General features: G+C 44.6%; 1 protein-coding gene and 1 pseudogene across 1 annotated transcript; both read right to left on the bottom strand.

Annotated features, from left to right (window-relative positions):
• Nucleotides 1-614: 614 nt before the first annotated feature.
• LOC8023892 ((3R)-3-hydroxyacyl-CoA dehydrogenase-like) lies at nucleotides 615-4,201 on the bottom strand. Its single transcript, XM_002403486.5, has 3 exons — nucleotides 4,051-4,201; nucleotides 2,730-2,923; nucleotides 615-1,019 (listed from the first exon to the last, which is right to left on the bottom strand). The coding sequence occupies exons 1-3, from the start codon at nucleotides 4,199-4,201 to the stop codon at nucleotides 615-617; spliced, it is 750 nt and encodes a 249-aa protein (XP_002403530.3).
• Nucleotides 4,202-5,437: 1,236 nt separating this feature from the next.
• Nucleotides 5,438-25,776, bottom strand: part of LOC115322560 — a 30,202-nt pseudogene continuing 9,863 nt past the window's right edge.

Raw genomic sequence — 25,776 nt, 5'->3', positions numbered from 1 at the left:
AGGTTATCTTTAAGTTTTGAGCTGCTCGAGAGAATTTGATACTTAGTTATGAAATCTCCGAACTGTACCATTATTGTGCGATATCTCGCAGTCCCAAAAGCTCCCAGAACATGAGCGCGGGCTATATGTTCAAGCGTCACTCATACACACGAAAACTTTAATCACAGAAACATCACATCCTTTTCTTATTGGGGTCACGTGTCCTGTGCATTGTCATCGATACCGAAAAAAATTAGGTTATTCCTTAGTGACCTATACTTCATATCGCTCCATATTTAAATTATTTTTATTTCACTTCGAACAAGAGTTTATTCGGCTGTGCCCATTCCTTGGTGGAAGTCATTGAATGCAGCAGTTCTAGGTTGCGCCGTCGTTACTCTTTTAACAATATGCGATAAAAAAATTTAATTGATTTTTTTTTTTTTTTAAGGTCGTTAATAGCAGCCAGAATAACGTTTTGACATTCATCGAACTTCACCAAACAAGGGTTTGGATCTTACAGCAAACTTAACATTTCATTTAACAGCGCGCTCCCGCATCTCACACACACGCAGTCCGCTGAGATATACTAAAATATATCGTGCCATGTATCTCCAGTACAAAACGCGAGCTCATCACATGTGAAGACCGCCAGACACTTCTACCATTGCACCCGTTACTAACGAACTACATGGACGGCAGAGAAATGCCACGACGTTGGCTATTTCTTCCGGCTTTCCCAGCCTTCCCAGGGGAGTGCGAGCGGCCACCATTGCCCGTGCCTTCTCAGTTGTATGGTCCATGACCATTGGGGTTTCGACCAGGCCCGGCAGCACAGCATTTACGCGGATTCCGGCTGAAGCAAGTTCAAGTGCCATGCTCTTGGTGAGGCCCGTGACGCCTGCTTTGGACGCCACGTAGGCGCTATTATTTATGAGGCCGCTCTTGGCCACGACGCTGCCGATGTTCACAATAGCGCAATTGTTCGTCTTGCCTGATATCATTGTCCGGGCAGCCACTTGACTGACAAGAAAGGTGCCCTGCTAAAATAAAGATAAATGAAGAATATAATACGTAGAAAAAAAACATTTAGACAATTGCGCTTACGTATTAAGTGTGAGAGTAAAAGGGCAAAAACTACAATCGCGTCGAAAAACAAGCGAGTTGTACAGGGTGCTTCGGCGAAGGCTTTTAAAAAAACCTACAAATATGCCGTTTGAGATCAAATGAACTCTAAGCGCGAACAAACAACCAGCCTTGGCGGATGTCAAGAATTGAAAACCATAATAATTAGCATTATAATTACCTAAAGTTTAGAAATTAATTTATAACTAGTGAAATTAAACATATAGTTCAATTCAGAAACTTGTTAAGCATCATCAAAAATCACTAAATCAGATCTTCTTTTTAAATATATAAGGCAGGGGCCGAAATTTTCGGCGTTCCGTAAGAACGCCCAGCTTGGACGCGTTTCTAGGTTTTGTTTTCTTATCAAAGCAAAACCTCTGCTCCCGGTCTCCTGCTCCCCAGCGGCCGAGACGCGTAACACACGTGCCCCATACTTCACTCCATCCTACGAGGGTGGCGAGGACGCGGCTTCGCGCCTTGACCACTGTGGGGCTGGACTGCGGGTGCAAAGATACCCTCCGGTAGAGAAACGAAACCTAGAAATGCTTCCAAACGCGGCGTTTTTTTCAGAACTCCACAAAATGCTGCCCCTACCTAATATCTTACGTCATTGGCATTCGTCACTTCCTTTCTCAGCAAAACTATGTTTCCTTTCTCTCATTAAAATTAATTACTAAATATCAGTTAATTATCTCGCTAATATATTTTTGCAGTCCTTGAATCAACTATCTCGTTGTTTTACCAACGAAGAGTATACTTTTATTTCCAACAGCATATTTTTGAGGCTTTCAAAAACTTTCGCAAATATAAACCTTCCATATGCAGTCAATTAGATACTCGAGGGCACATGAAAATATGACAAACCAGCATCGCGTTAAATTTGTAAAAGAAAGGTTATTTGCACCTTTTTCATTTTTTTGCAAACCCGTGAGCGAGCATTTCTTGTAAGTAAATTGTAATTGTCATTTTAACTAAACCTTCCCAACTACTGTGTTGTATATATTAAGCAGAGTATTCATTAGCTTCAACGCAGCAAAAAAAGCAGGTATTCCTGGTTTTCCCTAGCATGGTAAAGGCAGTGAATTTCAGAGATATATCCAATACGAACGCCTATTTCACACTCCAACTTCGAACACAACTATATATATAATTTACGTGCCTGTAGTGTCTTTTCTTTTTTCTAAACTCCTTGAAAATATTTTTTCCGTTTTGGAAATTTCCTTTGCTTTACCTCACTTGTGTGGGAACCTTTACTGTGTTTCTAGCAAGTCCTCACGCTTTCTTGTGATATCTCTTTTCGTAAAATATTCCATATCGCTTTATCCACATGTAACACAGGTTTGCACAACAGTCCCAACAGAAGTGATATTTATCAAGCTACAGTGGATTGTGCGGTCTTTACAACATGTCTGAGATTAGTGTATAGTCAAAGCTGCCAAGGGTACGTTTAGTGATTAATTTTCTGGTACTGATTATTTACAACTGTGCATGACGGAAGAAGCAGCACGAACAGAAAAAGGTTTTCAATAGCGCCTTGAACTGATGCCCAGATTCTTCAACACTTCCAGTAAACGTCGATGAGGAACAATTAGAATAGATGCATTCAAAGATTGTATTCCCACCTTTAAGTTCACTGCAATCATGGTGTCGAAGAGTTCCTCGCTAGTGTTGATAAACTCTGCAGAGCGTGAAAGGCCGGCACTGTTCACCACAATGCTCAAGGGCACTTGACAGCGAGTCTTAATCTTGTCGAACAAAGCTGCCACGGAAACTGAATCGGACACGTCAACGGGAAGAGCCAAATGAACTTCAGATCCTGCATAAATGAAGATTGCTATACTCAAATTGTGTTCAATTTTTTCAATAATTTTCCGACGTCATCAGCACACGTCTATTAACTGAAACAGACACGTGTAGACGAATGGGAGAAATGTTTACAGATATTTGTTGGAGAACGCATGCTCAAAACGGAATATTATATAGAACGGAAACACTCCGTTTTATATCAAATACTAAAAGTGAAAGTAAGGTAAATGATGTAAAGCGATCGGCAGCCCTTGTAACTGCAATGTCGAGCATTGACATTTCGTTGACATCTCGGCACTTAATAGCCAAGCATTTTCTGACAAAAACGCTAATGTACTCTAGAGCATGCAAACGGCCCGCCATCAATCGTTCTTAACGCGCATTCTCATATTGGGACCCCGCTTCTCCTTCCTTTCTGTCTGGAGTCCCGCGTTCGTAGATCTAAGTTTCAACATCCTTTACCAGCTCAGAGCACGTGGAGCAATGGTTCTTGCTGCGAAACCGATACGGGGTGCGATCCCCCGCCCCTGCCCGTTTCGACCTGGATGTGCTTCGTGCCGGTGTGCGGTCGTGCATCACTACCTCGTGGTGCAATATAAAGACCAATAGGCTAGCAGTCGTACTGCACCGGCGAATTTTTTTATGTGCAGTAGGAACAATTTTTATTCTTGTTCTGGCAGACTAAACTCCCGCTGCATAAAAAACTAACGACTAATTTGTTTTGTATTTTCCACTTAAACTCCATCTAGCAGAGTTAATAATGCGGTACATTTATTTTATATATACTTTGTTTCGAATATGTGTTCCATTTAAGCCATCTAAATGTTATTTTTTGTTGCAGTGCTTCTTAAGCCTTTTGGTAAACTAGCCTTGAATGATTAATTAGCTTAGCCGAAACAAGCTTTGTTACTGCTCACCAAACTCGATATGGGCTCTCAGCGTCTCATCGATGACGTTCATTAACTTTCGCATTTTATGCCGGCTTCATAAAACTATCACACCAGCCAGTACAGGGACAATCAGATGACTGTTCCATCCGTAAATACCTTCCGATTATGTTTGCGTTGCCTTTAGGATGAACGCAGATATGTATATGGTGACTGAAGAGCGTGGAAGTAAGAACAAGGTATCACGTACCTGGCAGCATATTGATTGTCTTCGTGGCGTTCTCCAGATTCAAATCCGCCGCCACTACAATGGCACCGTCCGCCGCTAGAGCCATGCAGACACAACGACCGATTCCACTGCCTGCGCCCGTCACCAATGCTAGCCGTCCGCTCAGGAGCATGACTGCTGTGCAGTGGTCCTGTTCGCTTCCGATGATTCTAGTGTTTGATGTTTTTCGCGGCACTGTGCCTAATAAGGTTTGGGAATAATAGACGGACTGACAATGCCGTTTATCTACGTCCTTAAAAACGAATACGGATATTGCGTCTGACGTTCTTTACCAAGGGGCATAAAATATCAACAATGAAGGTTCAATTCCCTCTGTTTCTAATGTCGTCTGTGTGCTTTTGACGGCAGCCTTAGTATTTATTACGCAGAAGTTCGCCTGGCAAGTGTCTCGACCTGGGAACACTTGTGTTGTATTGCTGGGCGCTTGCATGGTACTGTGTTGGTTTGTTTTTACCGGAGCTCCCTCTTCTTTTTTTTCAATAGTCGGCTGCATCGGTGCTTTTCTGTTTCCCCCAAAGGAGCAAGCTAAAGGTAGAGTTCTCGTTCTTGTGGCCTTGGCTGCGGTATCAGATTAAGGATAAACATGTGTTGAAGTTTGAGGCGCTCAAGCATTACTATCCAAAACGAGACCTAACAAATCTTTTGTCCCAGCGCCACGTGGGCAACGCAGGAGACCGGATCGACCCTAAGGGTCTTAAGCTCGCTGTATGGTTTTATCATCCACTAGCTATACGAGATTTCAGTGCTTTTTGTGTTGTTGTTTTTTTATGTTTTTTTTTCTATAGAATGCTAAAAAAATATATTGCATATTCCATTTATTTTGGGCCTTTCATATACAGGGTGAGCGCCACTTGCCGCCGCCATGACAGGAGGACACAAATATTCCCGGTTATCCTATGTTGGCCTTGTGCTTTGGTGGGTGTGTGAGTAGTCGTGGTTCACTAGCAAGGAGTGGCGTGAAAGCTACGCTCTAGAAATTCCACACTGTCGTGATTTTTAGTTGACAATATATACAGGCACAAGGAACACGTCTCAAGTGAAGTTATTTTGATTATATCGAAATCAGGGTGCATGGCATTTAATGCAGCAGTTCTGGAATGAACCGCCGTTACTTTTGTAACAAAATCCTATACAGAGTTTTGAATTTCCTTCTAGACTTTTTTTAGGTTGGTTAATAGAAGCCAGCACAACATTTTCACCTTCCTCGAACTTCAACCAACTAGCATTTGGGTCTTTCAGAAACTTAAAATTTCATTTAACTGTGCTCCCTTGCATTTCAAACGCGCAGTCTGCTGAGAGATCGAAGAATTTATCTTGCCTTGTATTGCCAGTACAAAACGCACGCTCATCACATGTGAACACCGCCAGACGCTTGTATCATTTCACGCGTGAAAAAGGAACTACTCAGGCGAACAAGAAATGCCACGACGTTGCCTATTTTTTTGGCTTTCCCAGCCTTCCCATGGGAGTGCGTGCGGCCACCATTGTCTATGCCTTTTCGGTTGTATGGTCGAGGAGCAAAGGGGTTTCGACGAGGCCTGGTATCACAAAATTCACGTGCTTTCCGGCCGAAGCAAGTTCAAGCGCAATGCTCTTGGTGATGCCCGGGACGCCTGCTTTGACGCCACGTGGGCTCTATCATTCATGAGGCAGCTCATGGCCTCGACGATGCCAATGATCACAATAGCGCACTTACTCGCCTTGTCTGACACTATTGTCCATGAATCCAGTTAAAGCACAAAAAATATCCCTGGGAAAAAAAAATTAAATGAAGAATAAAATCGGTAGAGGAGCAAACATTTAGACAACCGCGCTTTCGTAATACATGTGTTTGTGAAAGAGCAAAACACCATACTCGTGTCTAAAAACAAGCGTCTTATAGGGAGTGCTTCTGCAAAGGTCTTTAAAGTCCTTAAAAATATGTTGTTCGAGATTAAAAAAACTCTTTGCGAGAGAAAACTACCAGCCTTGGCGGACATAATGACTTGCAAAACCATAAATATTAGCAAGATAATTAGCTAAAATTTACATATTAATTTCGAATGAGGGAAACTAAACCTATGGTTCTACTGAAAAACTTGCTAAACATCATCAAGAACCACTAAATCACCTTTTATTAGAAATATATAAGGTAGGGACAGCAGTTTATGACGCTCCGTAAGAACGCTCATCTTGGACGCTTTCTAGGTTTCGATTTCTTATCGGAGCGTACCTCCGAGCCCGCGGCCCTGTTCCCCAGCGGCCGAGACGCTCAATAACGTTCAACATACCTCCCTCCATCCTACCAGAGGGGCGAGGCGATGGCTTCGCGCCTCGACCACCGGGAAGCAGGACCGCTGGTGCAAAGGTGCGCTTCGATAAAAAATCGAAACCTAGAAACACTTACAAACTGCGTGTCCTTTTGTTTTGTTTTTTGGGAACGCCACAAAATGCTTCCTACCCCCGCCTTATATCTTTCTAAAAAGGGTTGATTTAGAGGTTTTCGATTATGCCTAGCAAGTGTCTCACTAGAACATCGTTTATTTTCACTAATGAAAACTTAATTCCTAAATATTATTTAATTATCTTGCTAATTATTATATTTTTCCAGTCCTTGACGTCCACCACGGCTGGTTTTTCGTTCCCAGCAAAAGTTAATTTTTATCGAAAACAGCATATTTTGGGAAATTTTAAAATCTTCCGCAAAAACCACCTTGTATCTATAATCAATTAGAGGCAGGAAGACACGTGCGAAAATAGCAAACGAGCTTCGCACGAAATCTGCAGAAAAAAAAAACTTTTCTGCACTTTTTGTTTTAGCGACCCATGTAGAGGCATTTCTCGTAAGTAACTTATGAATGTCATTTTAACTAGGGCAGCCCAACTACTGTTTCCAATCTATTAACGCAGAGCATTCTTTAGCTTCAACGCTGCAAAGTGAGCCGGTATTCGTGGGTTTCCATAGCAAGGTGAAGGCTGTGAATGGAAGAGCTCTATTCGATGCGAACCTTATTCTCACACTCCTACTTTGAACTCAGCTATATATCGAATTTACGTGCCGGTAGTATTCTTTCTTTTTTAAACTTCAATTAAAATATTTTCGAACGTTTCACAAATTTCGGTTGCTTTATCTTACATGTGGGAACGTTAACAGTCTTTCTAATAAGTCCTCGCGTTCTTCTCTTTATATCTGGTATTGTCAAATATTACTTAGAGCGCTATGAACATGTCAAAACAATCTCCACAACAGTCCCAACGGGAGGAATATTTATCCAGCGACAGTGGATTGTGCGGTCTTTACAACATGTCTAATATTAGTATAATGCTAAATCTACCAAGGTTACGTTTAGTAGTGAATTTGCTGCTACTGATTATTCACAACTGCATATGACGGGAATAACAAAACTCCAGGGCGTCGCTCCGCCGAACATGTCGCAACCACCAATAAAATGGTTTTGAATAGTGACTCTAACTGACGTTGAACGTCGTTGACACTTCTAGCAAATATTGACGAAGATTCGAGGCAATGGGTCCATCGAAGGATTGTATTCCCTCCTGTATGTTCACTGCAATCAGGGTGTGTAACAGGTCTTCGCTAGTGTTCATAAACTCTGCTGTGCGCGAGAAGCCGGCACTGTTTACCACAGTGCACAAATGCACATGACAACGAGTCTTAACTTTGTCGAACAAGGCTGCCACAGAGCCTGGTTTTGACACGTCAATGAGGAGAGCCAAACGGACTTCTGATCCTGGGTTAAGAAGGTGCACTGTACTCAACTTCCTCCAACTCCTTGCTAACAGTCATGACCACAGATATCTATGAGTGGAAAGAAAACACGTCTAGACACCCGAAGGAGACGTTTATAGGTATATATGTAGAAGAACGTATGATCAAAAAGACTGTAGGCTCATTTGATTATGAACATCAGAGCTGGGCTGTATCGGAATATATATGTATCGCGATAATGTCTTAGAGCTACTTACGAGTATCTCTATCTCTGTGTCGAGATACATTAAAAAAATTACTTGGATTAGTGACAAATACATTTACGATGCATCTATGGTATCGGAATGCCCTTCCCAACTTGGGTATCTTGCAGTATTCATTGTCAACAAACACTATTGCATTTTTACAATAACTGAAAACCTCCTTCTCGGTGAGCCCCCCACCTAGGTTGTAAACCAGGTGTAAAAAGGGAGGTGTAGATGGTTGGGCGTGTTGGTTATGAATTCACGATAAGGAAAGAGGGACATTTAAGACAAACAGACAAGACAGGCTTGTCTTGTCTGTTTGTCTTAAATGTCCCTCTTTCCTTATCGTGAAAGGGAGGTGGTTTGTACAAAGTTTAATTGCAAGAAAGGCAGAATAGTCTCCTCTCCCAAAACCCTTCAATTCTTTTTTTTTTTTTTTTACTTTTGCATTGAAACCGTTGAAAAGGGGGAGGCAACCAATCATGCACAAGGAGAACTTGTAGGAACTTTTTTTCCGCTTATGTTGCCACAGTTTTTGATCAGAGAAGTTAGGCTCTGTTCAATCTTCCCGCCCTGGGTAACTCAGATGCACTAGTCAACAGTTTGAGACGCACCCTTACAGCAAAGCAGGATTCAATTTTGGGAGACGTTCTTTTCAAGCACGGCAGGCCGTTACGGCTTCCATTATCCGTTTTAGAGTATCTATTAAAACAATATTTTTTACGTGTTTTGCAGGGTTGTATTTGTCAATAGATGAAGAGTTCTAGGCAAGGAGGGGCTCATATATTTATATAAGAATTGCAACGAAGTCCCAACCATTTGCTTTCGTCACGAACTGCATCCACCGCAGCTACCCCACTTTGTGTGTGTATGTGTGCGGGGGGGGGGGGGGGGGGGTAGTGCGCGGTAGGGTTTCCTGTGTTAACAGGAAACCCTATTTTCTGCCGCCCGGTAGTTTTTATTTTACGATAATGAAACAAATCGAATGTCAAGGTACATCTCAACTCTTGGTCGCCTTTCAAGTGACGTACTCAGGGATACCACCTGGTTTCTCGTTGATTTCTTTCTTCACAAACCCCAGTCGTTTCTTCTGCGATTCTCGACTTTTCATAAATTGCATCATCGAAAGTCGCGGCGAGTGATCGACGCAAAAGACAGTTCGTTATGGGGCTGACGGTGAGTGTACACTCTAAGACAAAAGATGGTCTCAAAGGACTAGTGGCAACATTTGGTCCTCTAAACTCCCATTTGCTCCTCAAAGAAACAATCTGGTTCGAGTTAGGTACCTTGCGCAAATGCCTTGGACTAACTGCATTCGACCGGGACTATCCGAGAGGGATACGTTCGAACAAAAGTAGCCATTCTAACTCATAAGGCATTGTGCATCTGTGTTTTTTAATCTCCCAAACGCGCGGGGAAGATGGCGGTGTATCATCGCCGACGGCCGCCGTTAGCGACGCACTTACTGTTTCGGTACGCAGGGGGAGGTATCCACAGACAATCGTAACATCCAATACTGCAGGAGGGAGCATGTTTAAGGGTTGAAGCTGACTTTATAACGATCGAATCCTCTGCTCCAGCACGTCGTGCAAGCCAGCGCCGACGCGAGCGCGGCTATCGTTGATGCACTGGCCATGCGGCTTTTGACCGCTGTCCTGGGGTCCTTTCCCTTTGCATTTTTTGGAACGTGCTTTGGAAGCGTTTATATTTTATTTTTTGCTTAGCTGTGTTAAAAATTGCGGCACATTGATACTTTAGATCCATATTGTTGTAAAAAAACATATCCAAACTCTGGTCTAAAAGCATGTTTTTCGTGTAAGGCTTGTCACATTATGAGGCGCTGGAGAATACCAGCCTTCTGCGTTAAGTCCTTATTTCGAATTCTTTCTGTTTGCCTTCCGCCCATTGAAAAGCGCGCGGGAAGGGCCTCAGCACGCACCTCGCATAGCTACGCTGCAGTGTGCTTCCGCACCATTAAGGCCATTTGCTTTCATCGCCATAACCATGGCAACGAAAGCCTTCTGCTATCCAAATTGTAATAGTTTCGTAACGCGAAGCGGCGCTAACGCAAGCGGGGAGTGGGTTAACACGCTCCCCAGTGATACACGCGCCGTCCGAAAAGGTCGTTCGGGGTTCGTTGCCATGGTGACGGCGTTTAAAACAGATGGCCTTTATGCTGCGGAAGAAGAGCACGGCACAGCGATACAAGGTGCGTGCTGAGGCGCTTCTCGCTTACTTTCCAATGGGCGGAACTCGAACACAAAGAGTTCGAAATAAGGACTTAACGCAGAAGGCTGGTTTTTTCCAGCGCCCTGTCTTCTTATCCGTCACATGGGTCTAAAGACTCACACGAAAAGCGTGTTTCTTTTGCCATCTCTAACCGTTTTTTCAGCCGTCACATGGGTTTAAAGTAGCAAACTGCCCAAATCGCCACATAGCATATTGTAAAAATGTTTCCAAATAAAACAAAAAAAAAATCATCCTGTTTCTTTTTTTTTTCTATTCCTTAAAACATTTTTTTTTCGCAAGAGACGATGTGATTGCCACGGAAACGGGCCGGCGCGTAGGGGTTCATTTTATGCGGCGAAGGGAAAACATGTCGGCGGAAAGCCTTTGGGTACGCTATTTTATAGACTGTCAAAGGTAATTACTGTGTCTACCGTTATTTCTTAGTAAGAGATACCCTTCTTGGAATGTTTAAAAACAATATTGGAGAACGATATTGGTGCAAAAGCAACACCATATTTGTACATGATGATTCAAACTTGAGACTGTGGTTCGAAAAACGGAAACTCGTGAAGTAGGAAGAAAAAGAGACAGACAACGGCTCAAACTGAGCTAAAAACTTTATTGCATCTACGCCTTATATACACCTCCCCCGAACGTCACCACAACTACAACGGTTGATCACCGAACTATAAACAATACACCAGAATCCCAATACACCGAACCGCAAACAATACATAAAAAAAAAGCGTGCCATATCGTTTTCATTTCCACCCAGTACATGGGGCCCAATACAAACAGAAACACAAGGTCGTCACCACCGCACCCGGAAGGACTTCGACATGGACAATGTATGACAAGCACTGGGAAACACACAATGACCGTTTCTAACTTACTCCACTCCCCCCCCCCCCCCCCCCCCCCAATTTTTTCCCCTGAATTAGACGTGAAAGGAACCACAGTCTCCAGCAACGGCCCCCATTATGATCCCAAACCCAACATGGCAAACAACTCTGCGAAACAACCACCTCCCCTCCTAAGTTCACCCTGCACAAGGTCTTTGCAGTCGAATAAACTTTTTGGACTCACTTCCTAGTTGCATTGACGCTTGGCTAATGCAATTTCCCGATGTTTTATGCGAACAGTTTCTCGCAGAACACGTCTCATCTCCTCACGCTCTTTGTGTACGATTTCTGCCTCTGACCAGTTTGCTGTCCATGCATTGCATTCCTGAAGATGCCTCGCTAGCTCAGTATTTGAAGCATTAACCCGCACATTCCGTTTATTTGTTAACATATTGTTAATGCACCTTGCAGTCTGACCAACATAATTAAAGCCGCATTCCAAGGAAATTTCGTGCACTACTCCACTCACACAAAGAACAGATCTCTCGCGATGCATTTTTTTACATTCTTTTTGTCCTACCTCAAAAGGAGTCAGTTTAGCTAATTTGAAATCATATATGAAAACAGTTGTAACCCAAATCTCTCTGCACACGCCTTCAAGTTATATGAAAGGGCTTGAAAATACGAGATGCATGGGCAGCCCGTCGGCTCTTGACACTCAGCTTACTTTTGATCTGCAAAGCAAGCTGCCGTTTCATGCGGGCCTCTTGATAGTCGGCCCTCTCCAGTCAACCCCGTTTTCTTTTTAAAGACTGCTCGATGTAATTGGTGCATGACCTTTCTAGAGCGTTCTGGGTCAGAGACTTCACTACCACTGCCTTTAGAATTTTAAAATGACAACTCTGCTCCGATAGGACGGGTTTTAGCTCCTGCTTCCCATATTCCCAACACAGCCCATTGCCCACATGAATACGTCAATTCAAAAATTAAGTGACATTCTCCTCCGTTGTTTCCACAGTGAAACGCAGCTCCGGGGCCGCTGAACTTATTACATTTTGTAGGGAACCCGATAGGTGATCTTGAAAAGTGCTCACAATTAGGTCGTCTACGTATCTTCGAACAAAGCCTACGAGGGGGTTCATAAACCTCGTATTATCGGCACAAAAAATTAAAAAAAAAAAAGAAAAATATTGGCATCAACATGAGCGCGCGTCCCTCTAGTTTCTATACAATATAAACATCGTATGCTATAGTAGCTCGGAACGCCGCTAGGGAATCGAAACAAAAATGGCACTGCCCGTCGGTGCCAAGCACATGCAGTGATCCGTTTATTTATTTTTTTATATTTTTTTTTCATTTAAAGGAAAGCAATGCCACGGATATTCATTCCAATCTGGAAGCGTGGTTCGGGGACAACGTCCCAGTTTATGACACGTTGGCTAAATTTCGCAGACGCTTCCAGTATGGCCAAATAAGAGGGAAGCATTTCAAGTACATCGACCAAGTGATTGCTGAAGTGGAGCGATTCCTGAACACCCAAAATGAGGAGTTCTATAACAGTGGCATCCAGCATGTGTCGCATCGCTGGAAAAAGTGAGTAGCTTTTGGTGGGGAACACGTAGACAAAGTCTCAACTCCCACTTGAATTTGATTGCTGGATTTCGATTTTTTCGTGACAATAATACGAACTATATAAACACCCCTCGTCCATCTCGGGCCAACTCTCTCATCCTCCCAACCACAACTCTGTCTTGGGTTTTGAGGTAAAACTCAGCCAAATGCGGCGCGACCGACGAGACTATACAGACACCCTCCTGCTGTACTTACATCCGTTCATCATACTCAATAATTGTTGACTGCAGGAATCGGTACAGAACTGTGAGAAACCATCTACTGACACTCCCGACTCTCACTCAAATTTCGCTAGATTTAGCTCTAACAGTTTAATCACCGCCGTCATCAGTCTTCTCTTTTCAAGAGAATAACATAGATATTTTATATCCATTGAGAAAACTGAACACTTTCTACCGTAATTGTTCTTCATAACATTGATAAGCTCTCCTAAATTTCTTAAGGACAGAGATTATCCAAGGAGATTAGCCCTAACCCACGTTGGAGAAAAAAAGAAACGATCTTCTCCCAAGTGCCAATTTCATTTATGACGGCTCGGAAATGTATGACAACCTTGAGGTCCTTTAAAAATAATTTCAAACATAGAGTTGTCTTGGATTGGGCCATGATGCCTATCACTACACAATCCTTTTCCGTATATTTTAGTACGTTACAAATGGCCCTCCTCTACTTTCCTAAATTTTCTTTCCATTCCCTGAAAAACAAGCCCAAAGCATCGTCTGTCTTTCTCCGGAAAACCTACTCCGGGATGACAACAAAACCTGTCGAACTTATCCGTTTAGAGGAGTTTCAAAGACTTTGATTCCAGCTCCTTCTTCACCATGTTTACACCTTTCAAATTTCTTCTCTCCGAGGGCTATGCGTCCCCCATAACCTTTCCTAATTTCCTTACAGTTTGATCGACAAATGAAACTCTTTCATCGTGATTCACGTACCGTGCAACGGTCTGGACTGCGGAAAACACATCCAGTCTGGAAAGCTTTACATTCATACAAAACTTGGGACTTTTTTCCGGGATTGCTTTGCTTCTGTTCTTCTCGAAATCGGTTTTTTACAAGGGTTCACTACACCTGGTTGATACTCCGACCAAACCTGGTCATACCTCCAAATGTCAGGAACAGTTACATTCCGTAGTTTCATCATCTTGATCGAGCTCAAAACATGCGATCTTTTCACATGCTAAATCTTCTTGACATTGTCCCAGTGTCGATATTCCTTGCTTGTCCTGAATTCCTTGCCCAGGAAGGGCTGTAGAATTATTCGTCGGAAAACAATTCGAAGCAGGACAACTTGTAGCAGGGCAATTTGTCGCATAGGGCAATTCGTCATAGGGCTATTCGTCATAGGGCAATTCGTAATAGGGTCATTCGTCCAGATGACGATTGGTCACCCTATTAATAACCATCATCTCCCCGCCTCTTTGAGTACTGATGACTTCCATTGCGACTGCCAAAATAAACGCTTAGACCAGTTATTTTATAGAATTTGGCTGGTGTACGAACCTGCACTAGGAACTAAAAGGATGTGGACGACAAAGACGTTTTAGAAACTTTATCTTGTAAGTCTTGAAAGTTCGTTCTGGACTTTCCGAAAAAAGATAAGCTATATCTAAATAACGAAGAAATTACAAAACAGTCGCACGCTTGCTGAACGGCTCAAACTGTGGGCCCGGCGAACATACAGCCTCCCGTGCACTGTCGGCTTAAAAGTGAATATAGTATCGAAACCGGGCAAAGGATCGTGAACTATCCAAACAGGATACAACACTGCACGCATGTTTAGAAGAACAGCCCCCGACCTTTCCGAAACTCCAAAAGAACGCGGACGACAAGGCGGTGTTCGATCTTTTCTTGGAAGGCTTTCGAACTTCATATTTATACATACACGTTCTATCCCCTCCCCCTCCCTCTTTCCAATTCCCCTAAACCTTCCTAAAAAAAATAATAAACTAGAAAAAGAAAACCCAGTTTTCGACTAGATGCCCTAGCGACGAATAGCCCTATGACGGATTGCCCTAAGCGACAAATTGCCCTGCTACGAATTGCCCTGTTACGAATTTTCTTTCGACGAACGGCACGTAGCCCCCCAGGAGGATGTCCCACAGTTTATCGCACGCACTCCGGAGTTCGTGGATTCTCTTGCTCGCTCCTTCTCTGTGTGTACTGAGGATTTTTTTCTTCGTCCTCCATGGGAGGTTGCCTGTTGAAAGACGTTTGAAAAGCAGCGGATTGATAAAGTTCTTGCAAAAAGAAAGCCCAAAACAGGCTACATCTGCTTCCAGCTCTGCCAAGCGTCACTGCAACTTGGAAGTGGGTCCAAAAAGTTTATTCGACTGTAAAGACCTTGTGCAGGGTGAACTAAAGAGGAGAGGGGGTCGCTTCGGCAGAATTGTTTGCCATGTTGGGTTCGGGATCATAATGAAGGGCGTTGTTGGCGAGTGTGTGTAATTCATGGTTCATACAGGGAAAAAAGGGGGGGGGGGGGGATGAAGTTAGAAACGGTCACTATGTGTTTCCAAGTGCTTGTCACAAACTGTCCGCGTTGAAGTCCTTCCGGGTGTGGTGGTGACGACCTTTTGTTTCTGTTTGTATTGGACCACGTGTACTGGGTGAAGATTGAAACGATAGGGCACGCTTCTCTTTTGTTTTTTTATGTGTTGTTTGCGGTTCGGTGTATTGCATTTCTGGTGGATTGTTTGCAGTTCGGTGATCGACCGTTGTGGTGGTGGCGACGTTCGGGGAAGGTATACATAAGGCGTAGAGGCAATAAAATTTTATCTGAGCTTGAGACTTTGTCTGTCTTTTTTCTTCCTACTTCACTAGTTTCCGTTTTCGAACCACAGACTCAGGTTTCAATCATCATGCATATCTTACACCAGCTCGCCTGCACTTTAGCAGTTCTTTCATTGACCATATTTGTAACATTTTTCACGGTCGAGATGGTCACTGACTAAATGACTTCGTTTAGATGATAAGTGTAAAAGGCGCACGGTTAGCTTTTGGGGTGGCGATTGGATTAATGTTATGATGATAATGCAGTTAAATGCCAAGGTGCAAGCGAGCTGAACAGGAATGGCGGGCCTCCGTTTCATTCTCAGTGAGCCACTGGGAATCCACGCCATCGCTGAAGTACTCGCAAATGGTGTTCAAGGTGCGGTACACCCAAATAACTAAGCGGGAATTGTCGACGTCGCACTCCAGCCGCTCCATAGTGAACCGGATCCCTGCCTTGATCGTCAGCACATAGTGTCTCCACGACCCTACGTGCTGACGATAGTTGCCTGTTGAACGTTTTCTGCGGATGCTTTCCCGTGACATTCTTGCACGCGTACGGTTTCAGCATGTTTCACGTCAGCATGTTGCACGTCAGGCATACTTGGTTGCAGAGAACCAGCGGCGGCACGGCAGTCCTGTTGGTGGTGACCATCTGCGTGGTGAACCGTCGGCCCTTCCAGAATTTTTGCCAATGCCGACCTCCGAAAGATGTGCGCGTCGTGGCACCGCCCCTTTGTCCCCACATTGACGTACCGGAACCGGTGGTCTACCAGGGCCAGGAGGATGACGCTGTACCTGAATAAAAATATACAATGCATGCGTCAGTTTTCCACGCATGACATGTGAGGTTTTGTTTTCCTAAAGGTACAGGTTCAAAAAGAAAGCTTTTCACAACTAGCACAGCAGAGCTAGCACGGCACATTGTTGAAACTGCCGAGAGCTGCCAATCCCCTGCTAGCACCTTGTGTTTTGGAAATATTTCGTCATTTCCAACTCATTACACGCAGTTACATTTATTTTTTTAAATAGGATACTTACAATACCTTGTAGTTGTAATAGTCGCTGGCGTTGACCTTCGGTGGCGAGACGGAAAAGTGGCAGCCGTTAAGTACGGCTGTGCCCAGCGGAAGTTATCGGGCAATCTTGGAACTCGCGGACGTGGTCGGGGAGTTTGACGGCGGTCACCATCTCGAGCCAGCCACGCTCCAGCTCGGAAACGACGACGTGGCAGAACTCTTTGCAATTCTCGTTAACCGTTGACCACCCCAGGTTGGACACGTTGCGACGGTCCTGTCTCCCGCGCTGGAACACAGCTTGTAGAGCGCAGCTCCAACCCGTTTTTCGACCGATATGGTCGGGCGCATAGGGGCCACCTAGCGCTTCACATGGGATCGAGGAACGCTCCCCATCTAGCGAAAGGTCGCTGGCATCACCCGGAATGCCTGCTTGAAGTAGCTCTCTGGCAGGTGCTGTAGACTGCCCTCAATCCATCGTTCACCCCGAAACTACGCCTGGACACTCGGCGGCATGGTCTTACCTCCTGCTGTCACTGTTCGCGAGAAGCCTTTCCTCGAGGCAATCAGCCTCTCGTCGGGCAGGTTGAACGTCGGGGCTGATTGTCGTCAAGGTATCCGTGATCGACGCTAAGAAACCATTCATCTATACGAAAGCACCTTCATGGTGGGCACGCAGGCAGATCAGAAAAGCGACACGAGACGCAGGATCTATATTAGTCGGATCAACATCGGTAGGAAGATCCATCGAGATAACAAACGTGGACGCGAGCGAAGAAACTCAAGCGTGAGCACTACACCGATCCGAACAGGGCAAAAGCGTAGCAGAAGCACGTAAAGGAGCGGGAGAACTGATCAGTGAGCGGGAGACGCTAATTGCAATAAAAAAGCACCTTGCTTGTGCTTAAAGTGAACTTTGTTGTAATCACTCGACTGAACTCGTCATTTGTCCTTTTTAATACTTTGTTTGCTTATGTATATCGCCAAAATACTACATTTTTAGCGTGAATGTGCTTTAAGCTCGTGAACGAGCTAGGAGACTTTATTCGCTGTAAAGATCGTCTAAATAACATTTACTTGCGCTGTTTGGCATGGCAGGACTTCAAGGTCATTTGAAAAGTCGAAAGGCCTTTGGCGTAAAGGACATTTTAGGTGCCCCCCTGACAGAGGTATAACGCTCACGTGAGCGAGGAGCATAATATAGACAAGGCGGGGGGGGGGGGGGCGGGGCGGGGGTCCCGCACGAGGAAAGCCGTTGAAGAAAAGGGGTCTCTCCTCTCCACTTCAGCTTTCTTTCTGCCCTTTTCCCCTTTTTTTAACCTTTTATACCTCGTGTGGTACAGGTTGGAGAGAACTTTATTTTTCAATTTTGTTTTGGCTCTCGACTTAGAATTCTGCCATTTTCCCCCGTGCACTACACAAAACACCCGGACACAACAATGAGGCACGGCCCCAAGGATGGGAGAAGGTCTCCATTTCCTACACGCAGGTCGAGTGACGCACTAGCAAACACATGTTCAATTTTCTCGGGCGTTTTAGTTGTTTTTTTCTCATCCATTCTGTTATTGTCACGGTGTGTTGCAATGGCGGACGTACGTTGCGGGCCCGGTTTGCTCTTCTTTGTTCACGTAAAATGTTATGTGAAAAAGAGGCGACTATGGCATGAATGCGTCTGGATACTGCCCCTGAATGCGCTTTTTGAGTGGAACGTGCCGTGCATGCATCGAGTGTGTCGTTGCGGATTTCGAGTTCGGCATACGACTACAGAGAAATGTTCGTCACGGGGAGACGCAGAGACGATCCTCGACTTGTTCTCACTAACTGAGTTTTAGCGATTTAGGTGGCCATTAATTGTAACTGCGAAACTCCGGTGTTGAAGGTTCGTCTTCTGCAAACTCTAAAAACTATTTCATTTGAAAAAACAAAAAAGTTTAATATTTTGAGGTGTTGCATTTGGATAAAGTATCATTGCTTGCGCGAGGTCAACACATCACTATTGACGAGATAGTTATATAAATGTGAGTCAGCGCATTCGTTATTTCGTAATAATACAACGCCCAAAGTTCTACCATCGAATGTCTAAACTATCGTGGCACATTAAAAAAAATATCACCAGTTTCGTCTGAGTTTTCCTAACACTTTCAGCGGTGCTGGGCTAACACTTTCGCGCCGCTCCCCAAGAAAATCGAAATGTAAGCTGTCTTCCTTGCGAGCATTTCGTATGCCTTCGAAAACTAAGATATACAAATTTACCCGGTCTGAGGAAGTCTAATGGCCGCTTTTGCTTGCGCAGGCCTCTCGGTCAGTCCCAGTCGAGCGCAGTTAACCCCCAGCTTTTCCGCACGGTACCTATCTTGATACAGACGGTCTCTGCTGCGCTGTCCTCACGCAACGCATCAGAGGCCAGTCGCATTGTTTCTCCACGGGGCGCGGTGCCGTCGGGGCCGAGATGCGCTCCGATTGCAAACCGAAACTTAAAAACCCGTTGAATTTGTGTGGTCTTTCAGAAAGCCGTAAAATGCTTCGCGTGACTTCTGTCGTTCTCCAATTTATTGATTTTGTATTTTTCGATGATGCTGAGCAATTTTCTTATTAAAACCATGCCGTTAAACACAGTATTTAAAAAGCTAATTGCGCAGAAACAATTAACAATTTAATTATCCCGGAGTTTCATAATTTCTCTAAACAGGCCCTGGCCCTCGACCAAGACGACACAAGCATTTTTTGTTGCGAAGCGTAGTTTTCACAATAATGAATTTATCCAACTTTCGTGAAACACCATACAGGGTGTCACAAAAATTTTTTTTTTTTTTTACCGGCAAAATAAACTAGGCCACGCCGAACGCTTATTCTCCGCCCAAATGGAGCGCTGGAGGTCACAACCAGATGCCAAAGTTTCAGCCCGATCCGATACCTTATTTAAAAGTTATAAGTGAATTTCTGAAAATTTCATTGGGAAAATGGCGGCTGAAGGAGTTTTCGAATACCTGGGGCTCTATGGCACCAGAAATCAAAAACGGGCAAAAATGGGCTCTATTTTTCCATTGAAATTTTCAGAAAATCACTTATAACTCTCGAATGAAGTATCGGATCGGGATGAAACTTTGGAAGCTGGTTGTTACCTCTAGCGCTACCTTCGGGCGGAGAAAGAGCGTTCGGTGATGCCTAGTTTACTTTAACAGTAAAAAAAAAAAAAAATTAGTTTTTTTTTTGTGACATTCTGTATATATCTTGCGGTCCTGCTCCCCAGTGGCTGGGAAGCGCAACAAACATGCGCCCTACTCCCTCCATTCTACGAGGGAGGCGAGGGGATGGCTTCGCGCCGCGACCACCGGGGAGCAGGACCGGGGGCGCAAAGATGCGCTCCGATAAGAAACCGAAATCTACAAACGCGTACAAATGAAGCGTTTTTACGGAACGCCGTAAAATACTGTCAAGGCGTTGTATCCTTCTAAAAATAGTCGATTTAGTGGTTTTCGATGATGCTCAGGAAGTTTTTAATTGGAACTATATGTCTATTCGCACTAATTAAAAAGTGAATTAAGAAATTTTACTTAATTAGACGACAAATAGTTGCGACTATCTCTCTATACTATCCCCCCCCCCCCCCTTCCCGGCAGTTTAACTCACCTGCACAAACCGCATAAGTGTAGCTGTCATAGCTTTTTTTAAACAAATCTGAAAGTATAAATATAATAGATAAAGAAAATTAAGTGTCGGATGCCGAAGAGTGTAAAGTAATGAAGTCGAAGAGTTTTTGGCGTTTTAAAGAATTTAGTGAGTCGGCGTTTCGACCTGAGACAGGCCTTCTTCAAGACTGGTTGCCAAAATCGGTTGTTTACATTCTTATTCTTTTTTATGGATATGAGAATTACGTCATACACGCGACCTGCGCCTCTACCACCATGAAATATATCAAACCCGAGTTCGCGTCTGCCGTCCTCATTTAGGAATTCCGAGCTGTTGAGTCGTTTTGCATTAAATAGCTTCCCTTTGCTATATTTTCTATACGTGGCTTTCTCTTCACCATGGGCAGAAAATTGCGCAAACACGCCACCGACATCACACCGATTTTTGACTGGCGACGACCGAAAGAACGGCGAACGACGGCCCGATTCTCCGGCCGCCGGTGCTAGTCCTCTCAGCTAAGCCTAACGTTTCGAACAACACCGTATTGGTGACAGCTGCGCGGCGGTGGCTCCCCCTCCGCTGTGGTGGATGCTATGGCTCCGACGACACGTAATAACAACCACATGGAAATGGATCACCCGAATGCGACCAACCCCAGAAAGAGACTTTTGTAGGAAAGGCCCCAACTCCAAGCTGGAGGCGAAAGAGATATTCGGAGAGGGAACATTACCGCACGCGTCCGAAAGCATTCGTAGCGACGATATAAGCAGCCCGTGGCTTCCGGTGTGCCGCAAGAAAGCTAAACCAACGAAAGGTATCAGACTGGAGCTGTTTGACTTGCCCAGAATCACGGTGATCGTCAAACCGATGGAACAGGTAACCATTACAAATATCGAGTCCGGACTCATCACCAAGACTCTAAGATCGCCCTTTACTACACCGTGTAGAAGCGACGGGCCCAGTTTCATCACAGGCACGCGCACCAACGCACTCGCAATCACTAGGTACGACGAGAGGCACGCACTAGACCTACTCAAAGTCACCGCACTCCACGTTCAACCTGACTATCCGATGAAACAAATCAAGGTGTGCGCATACAGGTCCACTACCGGTACCCTATACCCAGAGGTGTGATTCACAGGGTATCGTCCAACATAACGGCCCAAGTAGTCGAAAACAAACTCGGTCTTCCACAACGTGATTCACGCGCACTCGTTCGGACAAAAGGTATTTTTGGTGACATTCGACGGTGAAGGGATCTCCAGGAAGGTGTGGTACTTTGGTAAGATGTTGAACGTATTCCCGTACATGCCCACGGCGTTAATCTGCCTCCAGTGTCACGGCCTGGGGCACAAGGCGATGGTCTGCACCCGGAGACAGCGGTGCAAACAGTGCGGCGAGACGCACCCCGACAACGAACCGTGCAGAGAAAAGTTATGCGCCAACTGCAGAGTCAGAGGCCACATGGCGCTTGAAGCCAGCTGTCCATCCAAGACGCAAGCGGACAAGTACTTGCAAAAGAGAGCATCTGCAGGTAGATCCACCTTCACTGCGGCAGCAACAGATGCGGCCTCACCGAAACCACGCGGAGGGGGCGAAGCACAGGTGACACGTATTTGTGGCGGCGGAAAAGGAAAACAGCCGAACCCGAATTATAACAAGCAACTACGCGATAAAAATAGTTTCATTCCGCTTTACAGCTTTATACAGAAAAGTAGTGCCCATACATCGTCAAACAGCACGCAACCTCCGTGCGAAAAGTTACGTTGTACAGCCAGGTACTACAAACCAACCCCCAAAATATAGAATTGCAAAGCAAATCCCGCTTACCACGCGACGGCGGAAAGAACAACACGGCCAAACTCCCGGCCCAAGCCATGTTGTAACTCGAACGCATAGTCGAATGCGTCAAACTCACGTTAAGACACGAAGAGGAACGGAGAGAACAAGACAAAGAAGAAAAGAGGTGACGAAGCAAACAGGCTGGAGTAAAAGCAGCAGCTGTAGCTGCGGCAGCAGCGGCAGCGACTGCGACAGATATGGAGCGAAGACAGGCTGAAACAGAACGGAGGGTGACAGCGACCGAGAACTCTAACACTAAAACTCTCCCGGTCATCGCCTATCCACGGAAGCACCTACAAGAGCATCAGAAAAAGCATCACCAACAGCAGCACCAGCAGCAGCACCAGCAACAGCGAAAGCAACCTCAAACAACCAAAGACCCAAAGGGGCCACACATAAACTAAAAGCGTACATGACCAGCTAGAACTTCTCGAGGAACAGCAGCAGGAAGCAATGCCACAGCTCCACCTTGGCATGCAGCAACAAATTCAACAACAAATGTAAATGATTGTGCAAGCACTGGCACAACACGGCAAAACAATGACACAACATGCCTAGCCAACGTACCAGCAGCAATACTGAACAAGTGACCATGCCCGGCCGGCAGACGACGAGAGCTTCAACATCCCGCAAATGCAGCTGTACAGATCTCAAGGGCAAGAAAGCAGAACTCAAGATCAGGCTTAATGACGACAATCAAAAAAGGAAGCTGCAAGAACGAAACTCTCTACTATAGGATACGATTCCGCCGTAGAAGCAGAAGCCGAAGCTGTGCTAGAAGCAGCACGCGAAGTGGGAAACAAGGCCGACAACGGAACCACACTTTGAATATTCACCGACACACAAGACGTCGTGAGAGCCTGTAGGACGCAGCTAGAGACAAATCGAATGATCAGACTAATATTCCAACTGGCCCTAGAACTGGAAATGAGATGAAGCGGACGACGTGAGGCGAGAAACGCCACCGCAGACGACTCCCCAAGGGAGCTCCTCCATTGAAACCTCTGGCCTGGCAATAGCCCACAAGACGGTATCCTGGTGACGGCACCAGGCGAAAGCTACTACTAGGTCGCCGCAATGAAATGCGGACGTGCCGGCATCAAGAAGACAGTCAGTCGGAAACTCGTCGAAGAAAGTGAACAGCCCTAGGAGGCCTTTCCGAAAGGCTATCGCCCGATAGCCTTTCCGAAAGGCTGTCGGGCGGCAATAACACCGGCCGTCCTCAACAAGTGGAAAGACACGAAGCTCCAGAGAGTCGACCCGTCTAACTATGTGCAAGACAGGGACTTGTGCCCACACAGCAAGAAACCCACCAAGCCCGACGATCACCACCTCTTTTGGGAATATAGGAACTTCAAAAAAGAATGAACTGCGGCACTGAGCGTCATTGACCCGCAAGACAGGCCCCCGACACTATCAGCCTCGTACCGTCCCGTCAAAGAAGAGACCAAGAGAAGAACGACTCTGTCCAGCCTACTCTTCCTCCCAGAAGAGTCTCTACTGGAGAAACACATATAAAATACACCCGCCCAGCAGCCTGACGGTGAAATACGGAAGGAGACAGCGAAGACACTATCTCTTAACATTTATTCCTCGCATCCCACAACTTTCTTCCTATACCCTCCACCCGACCCCACTCGATCGATCTAACTTCTAACCGACCCTACTCCAGCATAAATCGTCGGTGTATGTTCCCCTGCACCATTATCATCGTTCCCTCCATCTTCTATAAATCAATAAAACGTTTTCTCACATACTCGGTTTGAGTTCTTGATTTATTTGTTCACGTCTTCACAATGTCGAACCCACACTAGTATTCACAAAATAGGGTCTTTTTTTTTTCTCCAAAAGTATCTGTATCTATGCAGATACATTTTAGCTACTTTTTCAAAATGTTTTTTTTTTATTATTGTTACAGTTACTTCAAAAAATACATCGAGTTACAGTTAAAACTTAGCGAAGAAGTAATGATTTATAGCATCGTGATACAAGTATCGAGACACTGCCTAGGACTGAATATACGCGCAACGCGTTCCCTTAAAACGCACATTTTTTCTTGTCATTCTTTTTTTCTTTTTTTTTATTTTTGCTTTTTCTATGTCAAGGAGATACCCTTTCCTACTTTATACGTTTTTCGGAAGCATTTTAAACTGTTAAATCAGAGAAATATTTGTAAAAATTTTTCAATCGTTTTTTGTTATTTTTGTGTTTTGAATAATTCTAGAACCAAAAAAAATCATATCTATACCCAAGAACTCATTTAAAGTTCAATCTTTTAATATTTTGCAAGAAAATTATACTACTAAAAAAGCAACCAAGGAAAAATATGTACTACATTCAGCGCCGATTCAAGCGTAAGTGCCTAATAGGTCATAAACAAAAAAATATATGCTTCCTGAACAGTGGTATTAGCACAATGATTACAATATGGAACACATTTTGAGGTACCAGTTAAACCGAAATTAACATCCATACTGAAATGTTGACTCGGATGTAGAAGTTAGTTTCAGTTTTGCAACTAACTAAAACTTTGTCACGTCGTCAGCATTGCGCTAAAACATCTTTACTTGGGGAGAAACAGGTGATTTGCCTCCGTACACCTCCAGCTTTCTCGTAGAAGCGTGAATGATTTGTGTTGCTCAGTAGAGCCAGCACACTAGACAGGCTCAGCGACTACCATACCATCATGAATCTCGAATCCACACGTTATATCCCCCATTATGGAAAAAGAGTGGTACCCCCTCCAGACAGTTGGAGTCGCGAATCGCTGGATATAGCTTGTTCTAGTTTTTTTTAAGCTGACCATATGAAGACCACAGACGGTAATAGATCACCATAAAGCTTTCCATGTACATTCATGGGCCGTTTTTGTATGGCTTATCTCTAAAGAATTCATGTAATAACCCTAAACTAGGCAGTAAGACCAAGGTTTTGTATTTCTTAGGCAATCAGGACCAAAATACTCAGGCCCTGGCTAAAGAATATGAAATTAGGTTATACATTGGGTTTTTTTTTTTTTTGTTTTTTTTTTGTTTTTTTTGAGGGGGGGGGGGGGTTTGGCTCTAGGTTGTAAGATAATTTTCATACTTATGACCAAAGAATTGTGCTTTTTGTTTAATGTTTGGGTTTGGCCATTGGGAGGGGGTACCCTCTCTAATTATCCACAACAATGCGGCAAAGCAACACTCTTGCACCAGTGGAAGTCGCTCGTCTGAGCGAACAGAAAACATAAGCGGCTACCCGGCTTCGGGGACCTCAGAAAGAGCGGTTACACGAACAGTTTATCTATTGCACCACTCATCGTATGGGCAAAGAACATCTGCAGCCATATGCGAGTATGCAGTCCCACCCGATCATACACTTTAGTTTAGTTTTGTTTTGTTTTGTTTAGTTTAGCTTACTATACCTCACAGGCATTTCGATTGAAATACATTACATGAGGGGGATCAAATGACATTTTATGCAGATAGCAAAAGAGTGACGACAAGGTAACAAACCGGAAAACACAAAACTACCAACTAATAGGACGAATATCACAACATAACGTGTAGAAAAAGTATTAACGAATAAACATGTTAAATATCAACACTTTTAAGGTGTGCCTGAAACGAGCGAATTACAGCAAGGAAAGCTGGCTAACACCCTGCTCGCTGCAACGAGGAGGAGGCGAGCGGAAGCGCAAACACTTAGACTAAGCCTCACTCAAGGGAGCCTCAGGTAGCTGACCTCCATCGGTGCACGCCGCCGATTCCCGGATGACAAGGCGTATAGCTC

This window comes from Ixodes scapularis, unplaced genomic scaffold (genome assembly GCF_016920785.2).
Source record: "Ixodes scapularis isolate PalLabHiFi unplaced genomic scaffold, ASM1692078v2 PGA_scaffold5__190_contigs__length_132052651, whole genome shotgun sequence".
Lineage (NCBI taxonomy): Eukaryota > Metazoa > Arthropoda > Arachnida > Ixodida > Ixodidae > Ixodes > Ixodes scapularis.
This window is presented reverse-complemented; position numbering and strand designations above follow the sequence as displayed.

Bases quoted from the DNA above. Each gene is read 5' to 3' on its own strand.
- LOC8023892 (XM_002403486.5), bottom strand. From the start codon at position 4,201: ATGCTCCTGAGCGGACGGCTAGCATTGGTGACGGGCGCAGGCAGTGGA. The intron at 2,924-4,050 runs GTACGTGATACC...TCATTTATGCAG, and splicing joins GACAATCAATATGCTGCCAG to GATCTGAAGTTCATTTGGCT. The intron at 1,020-2,729 runs GTGGGAATACAA...TTATTTTAGCAG, and splicing joins TGATTGCAGTGAACTTAAAG to GGCACCTTTCTTGTCAGTCA.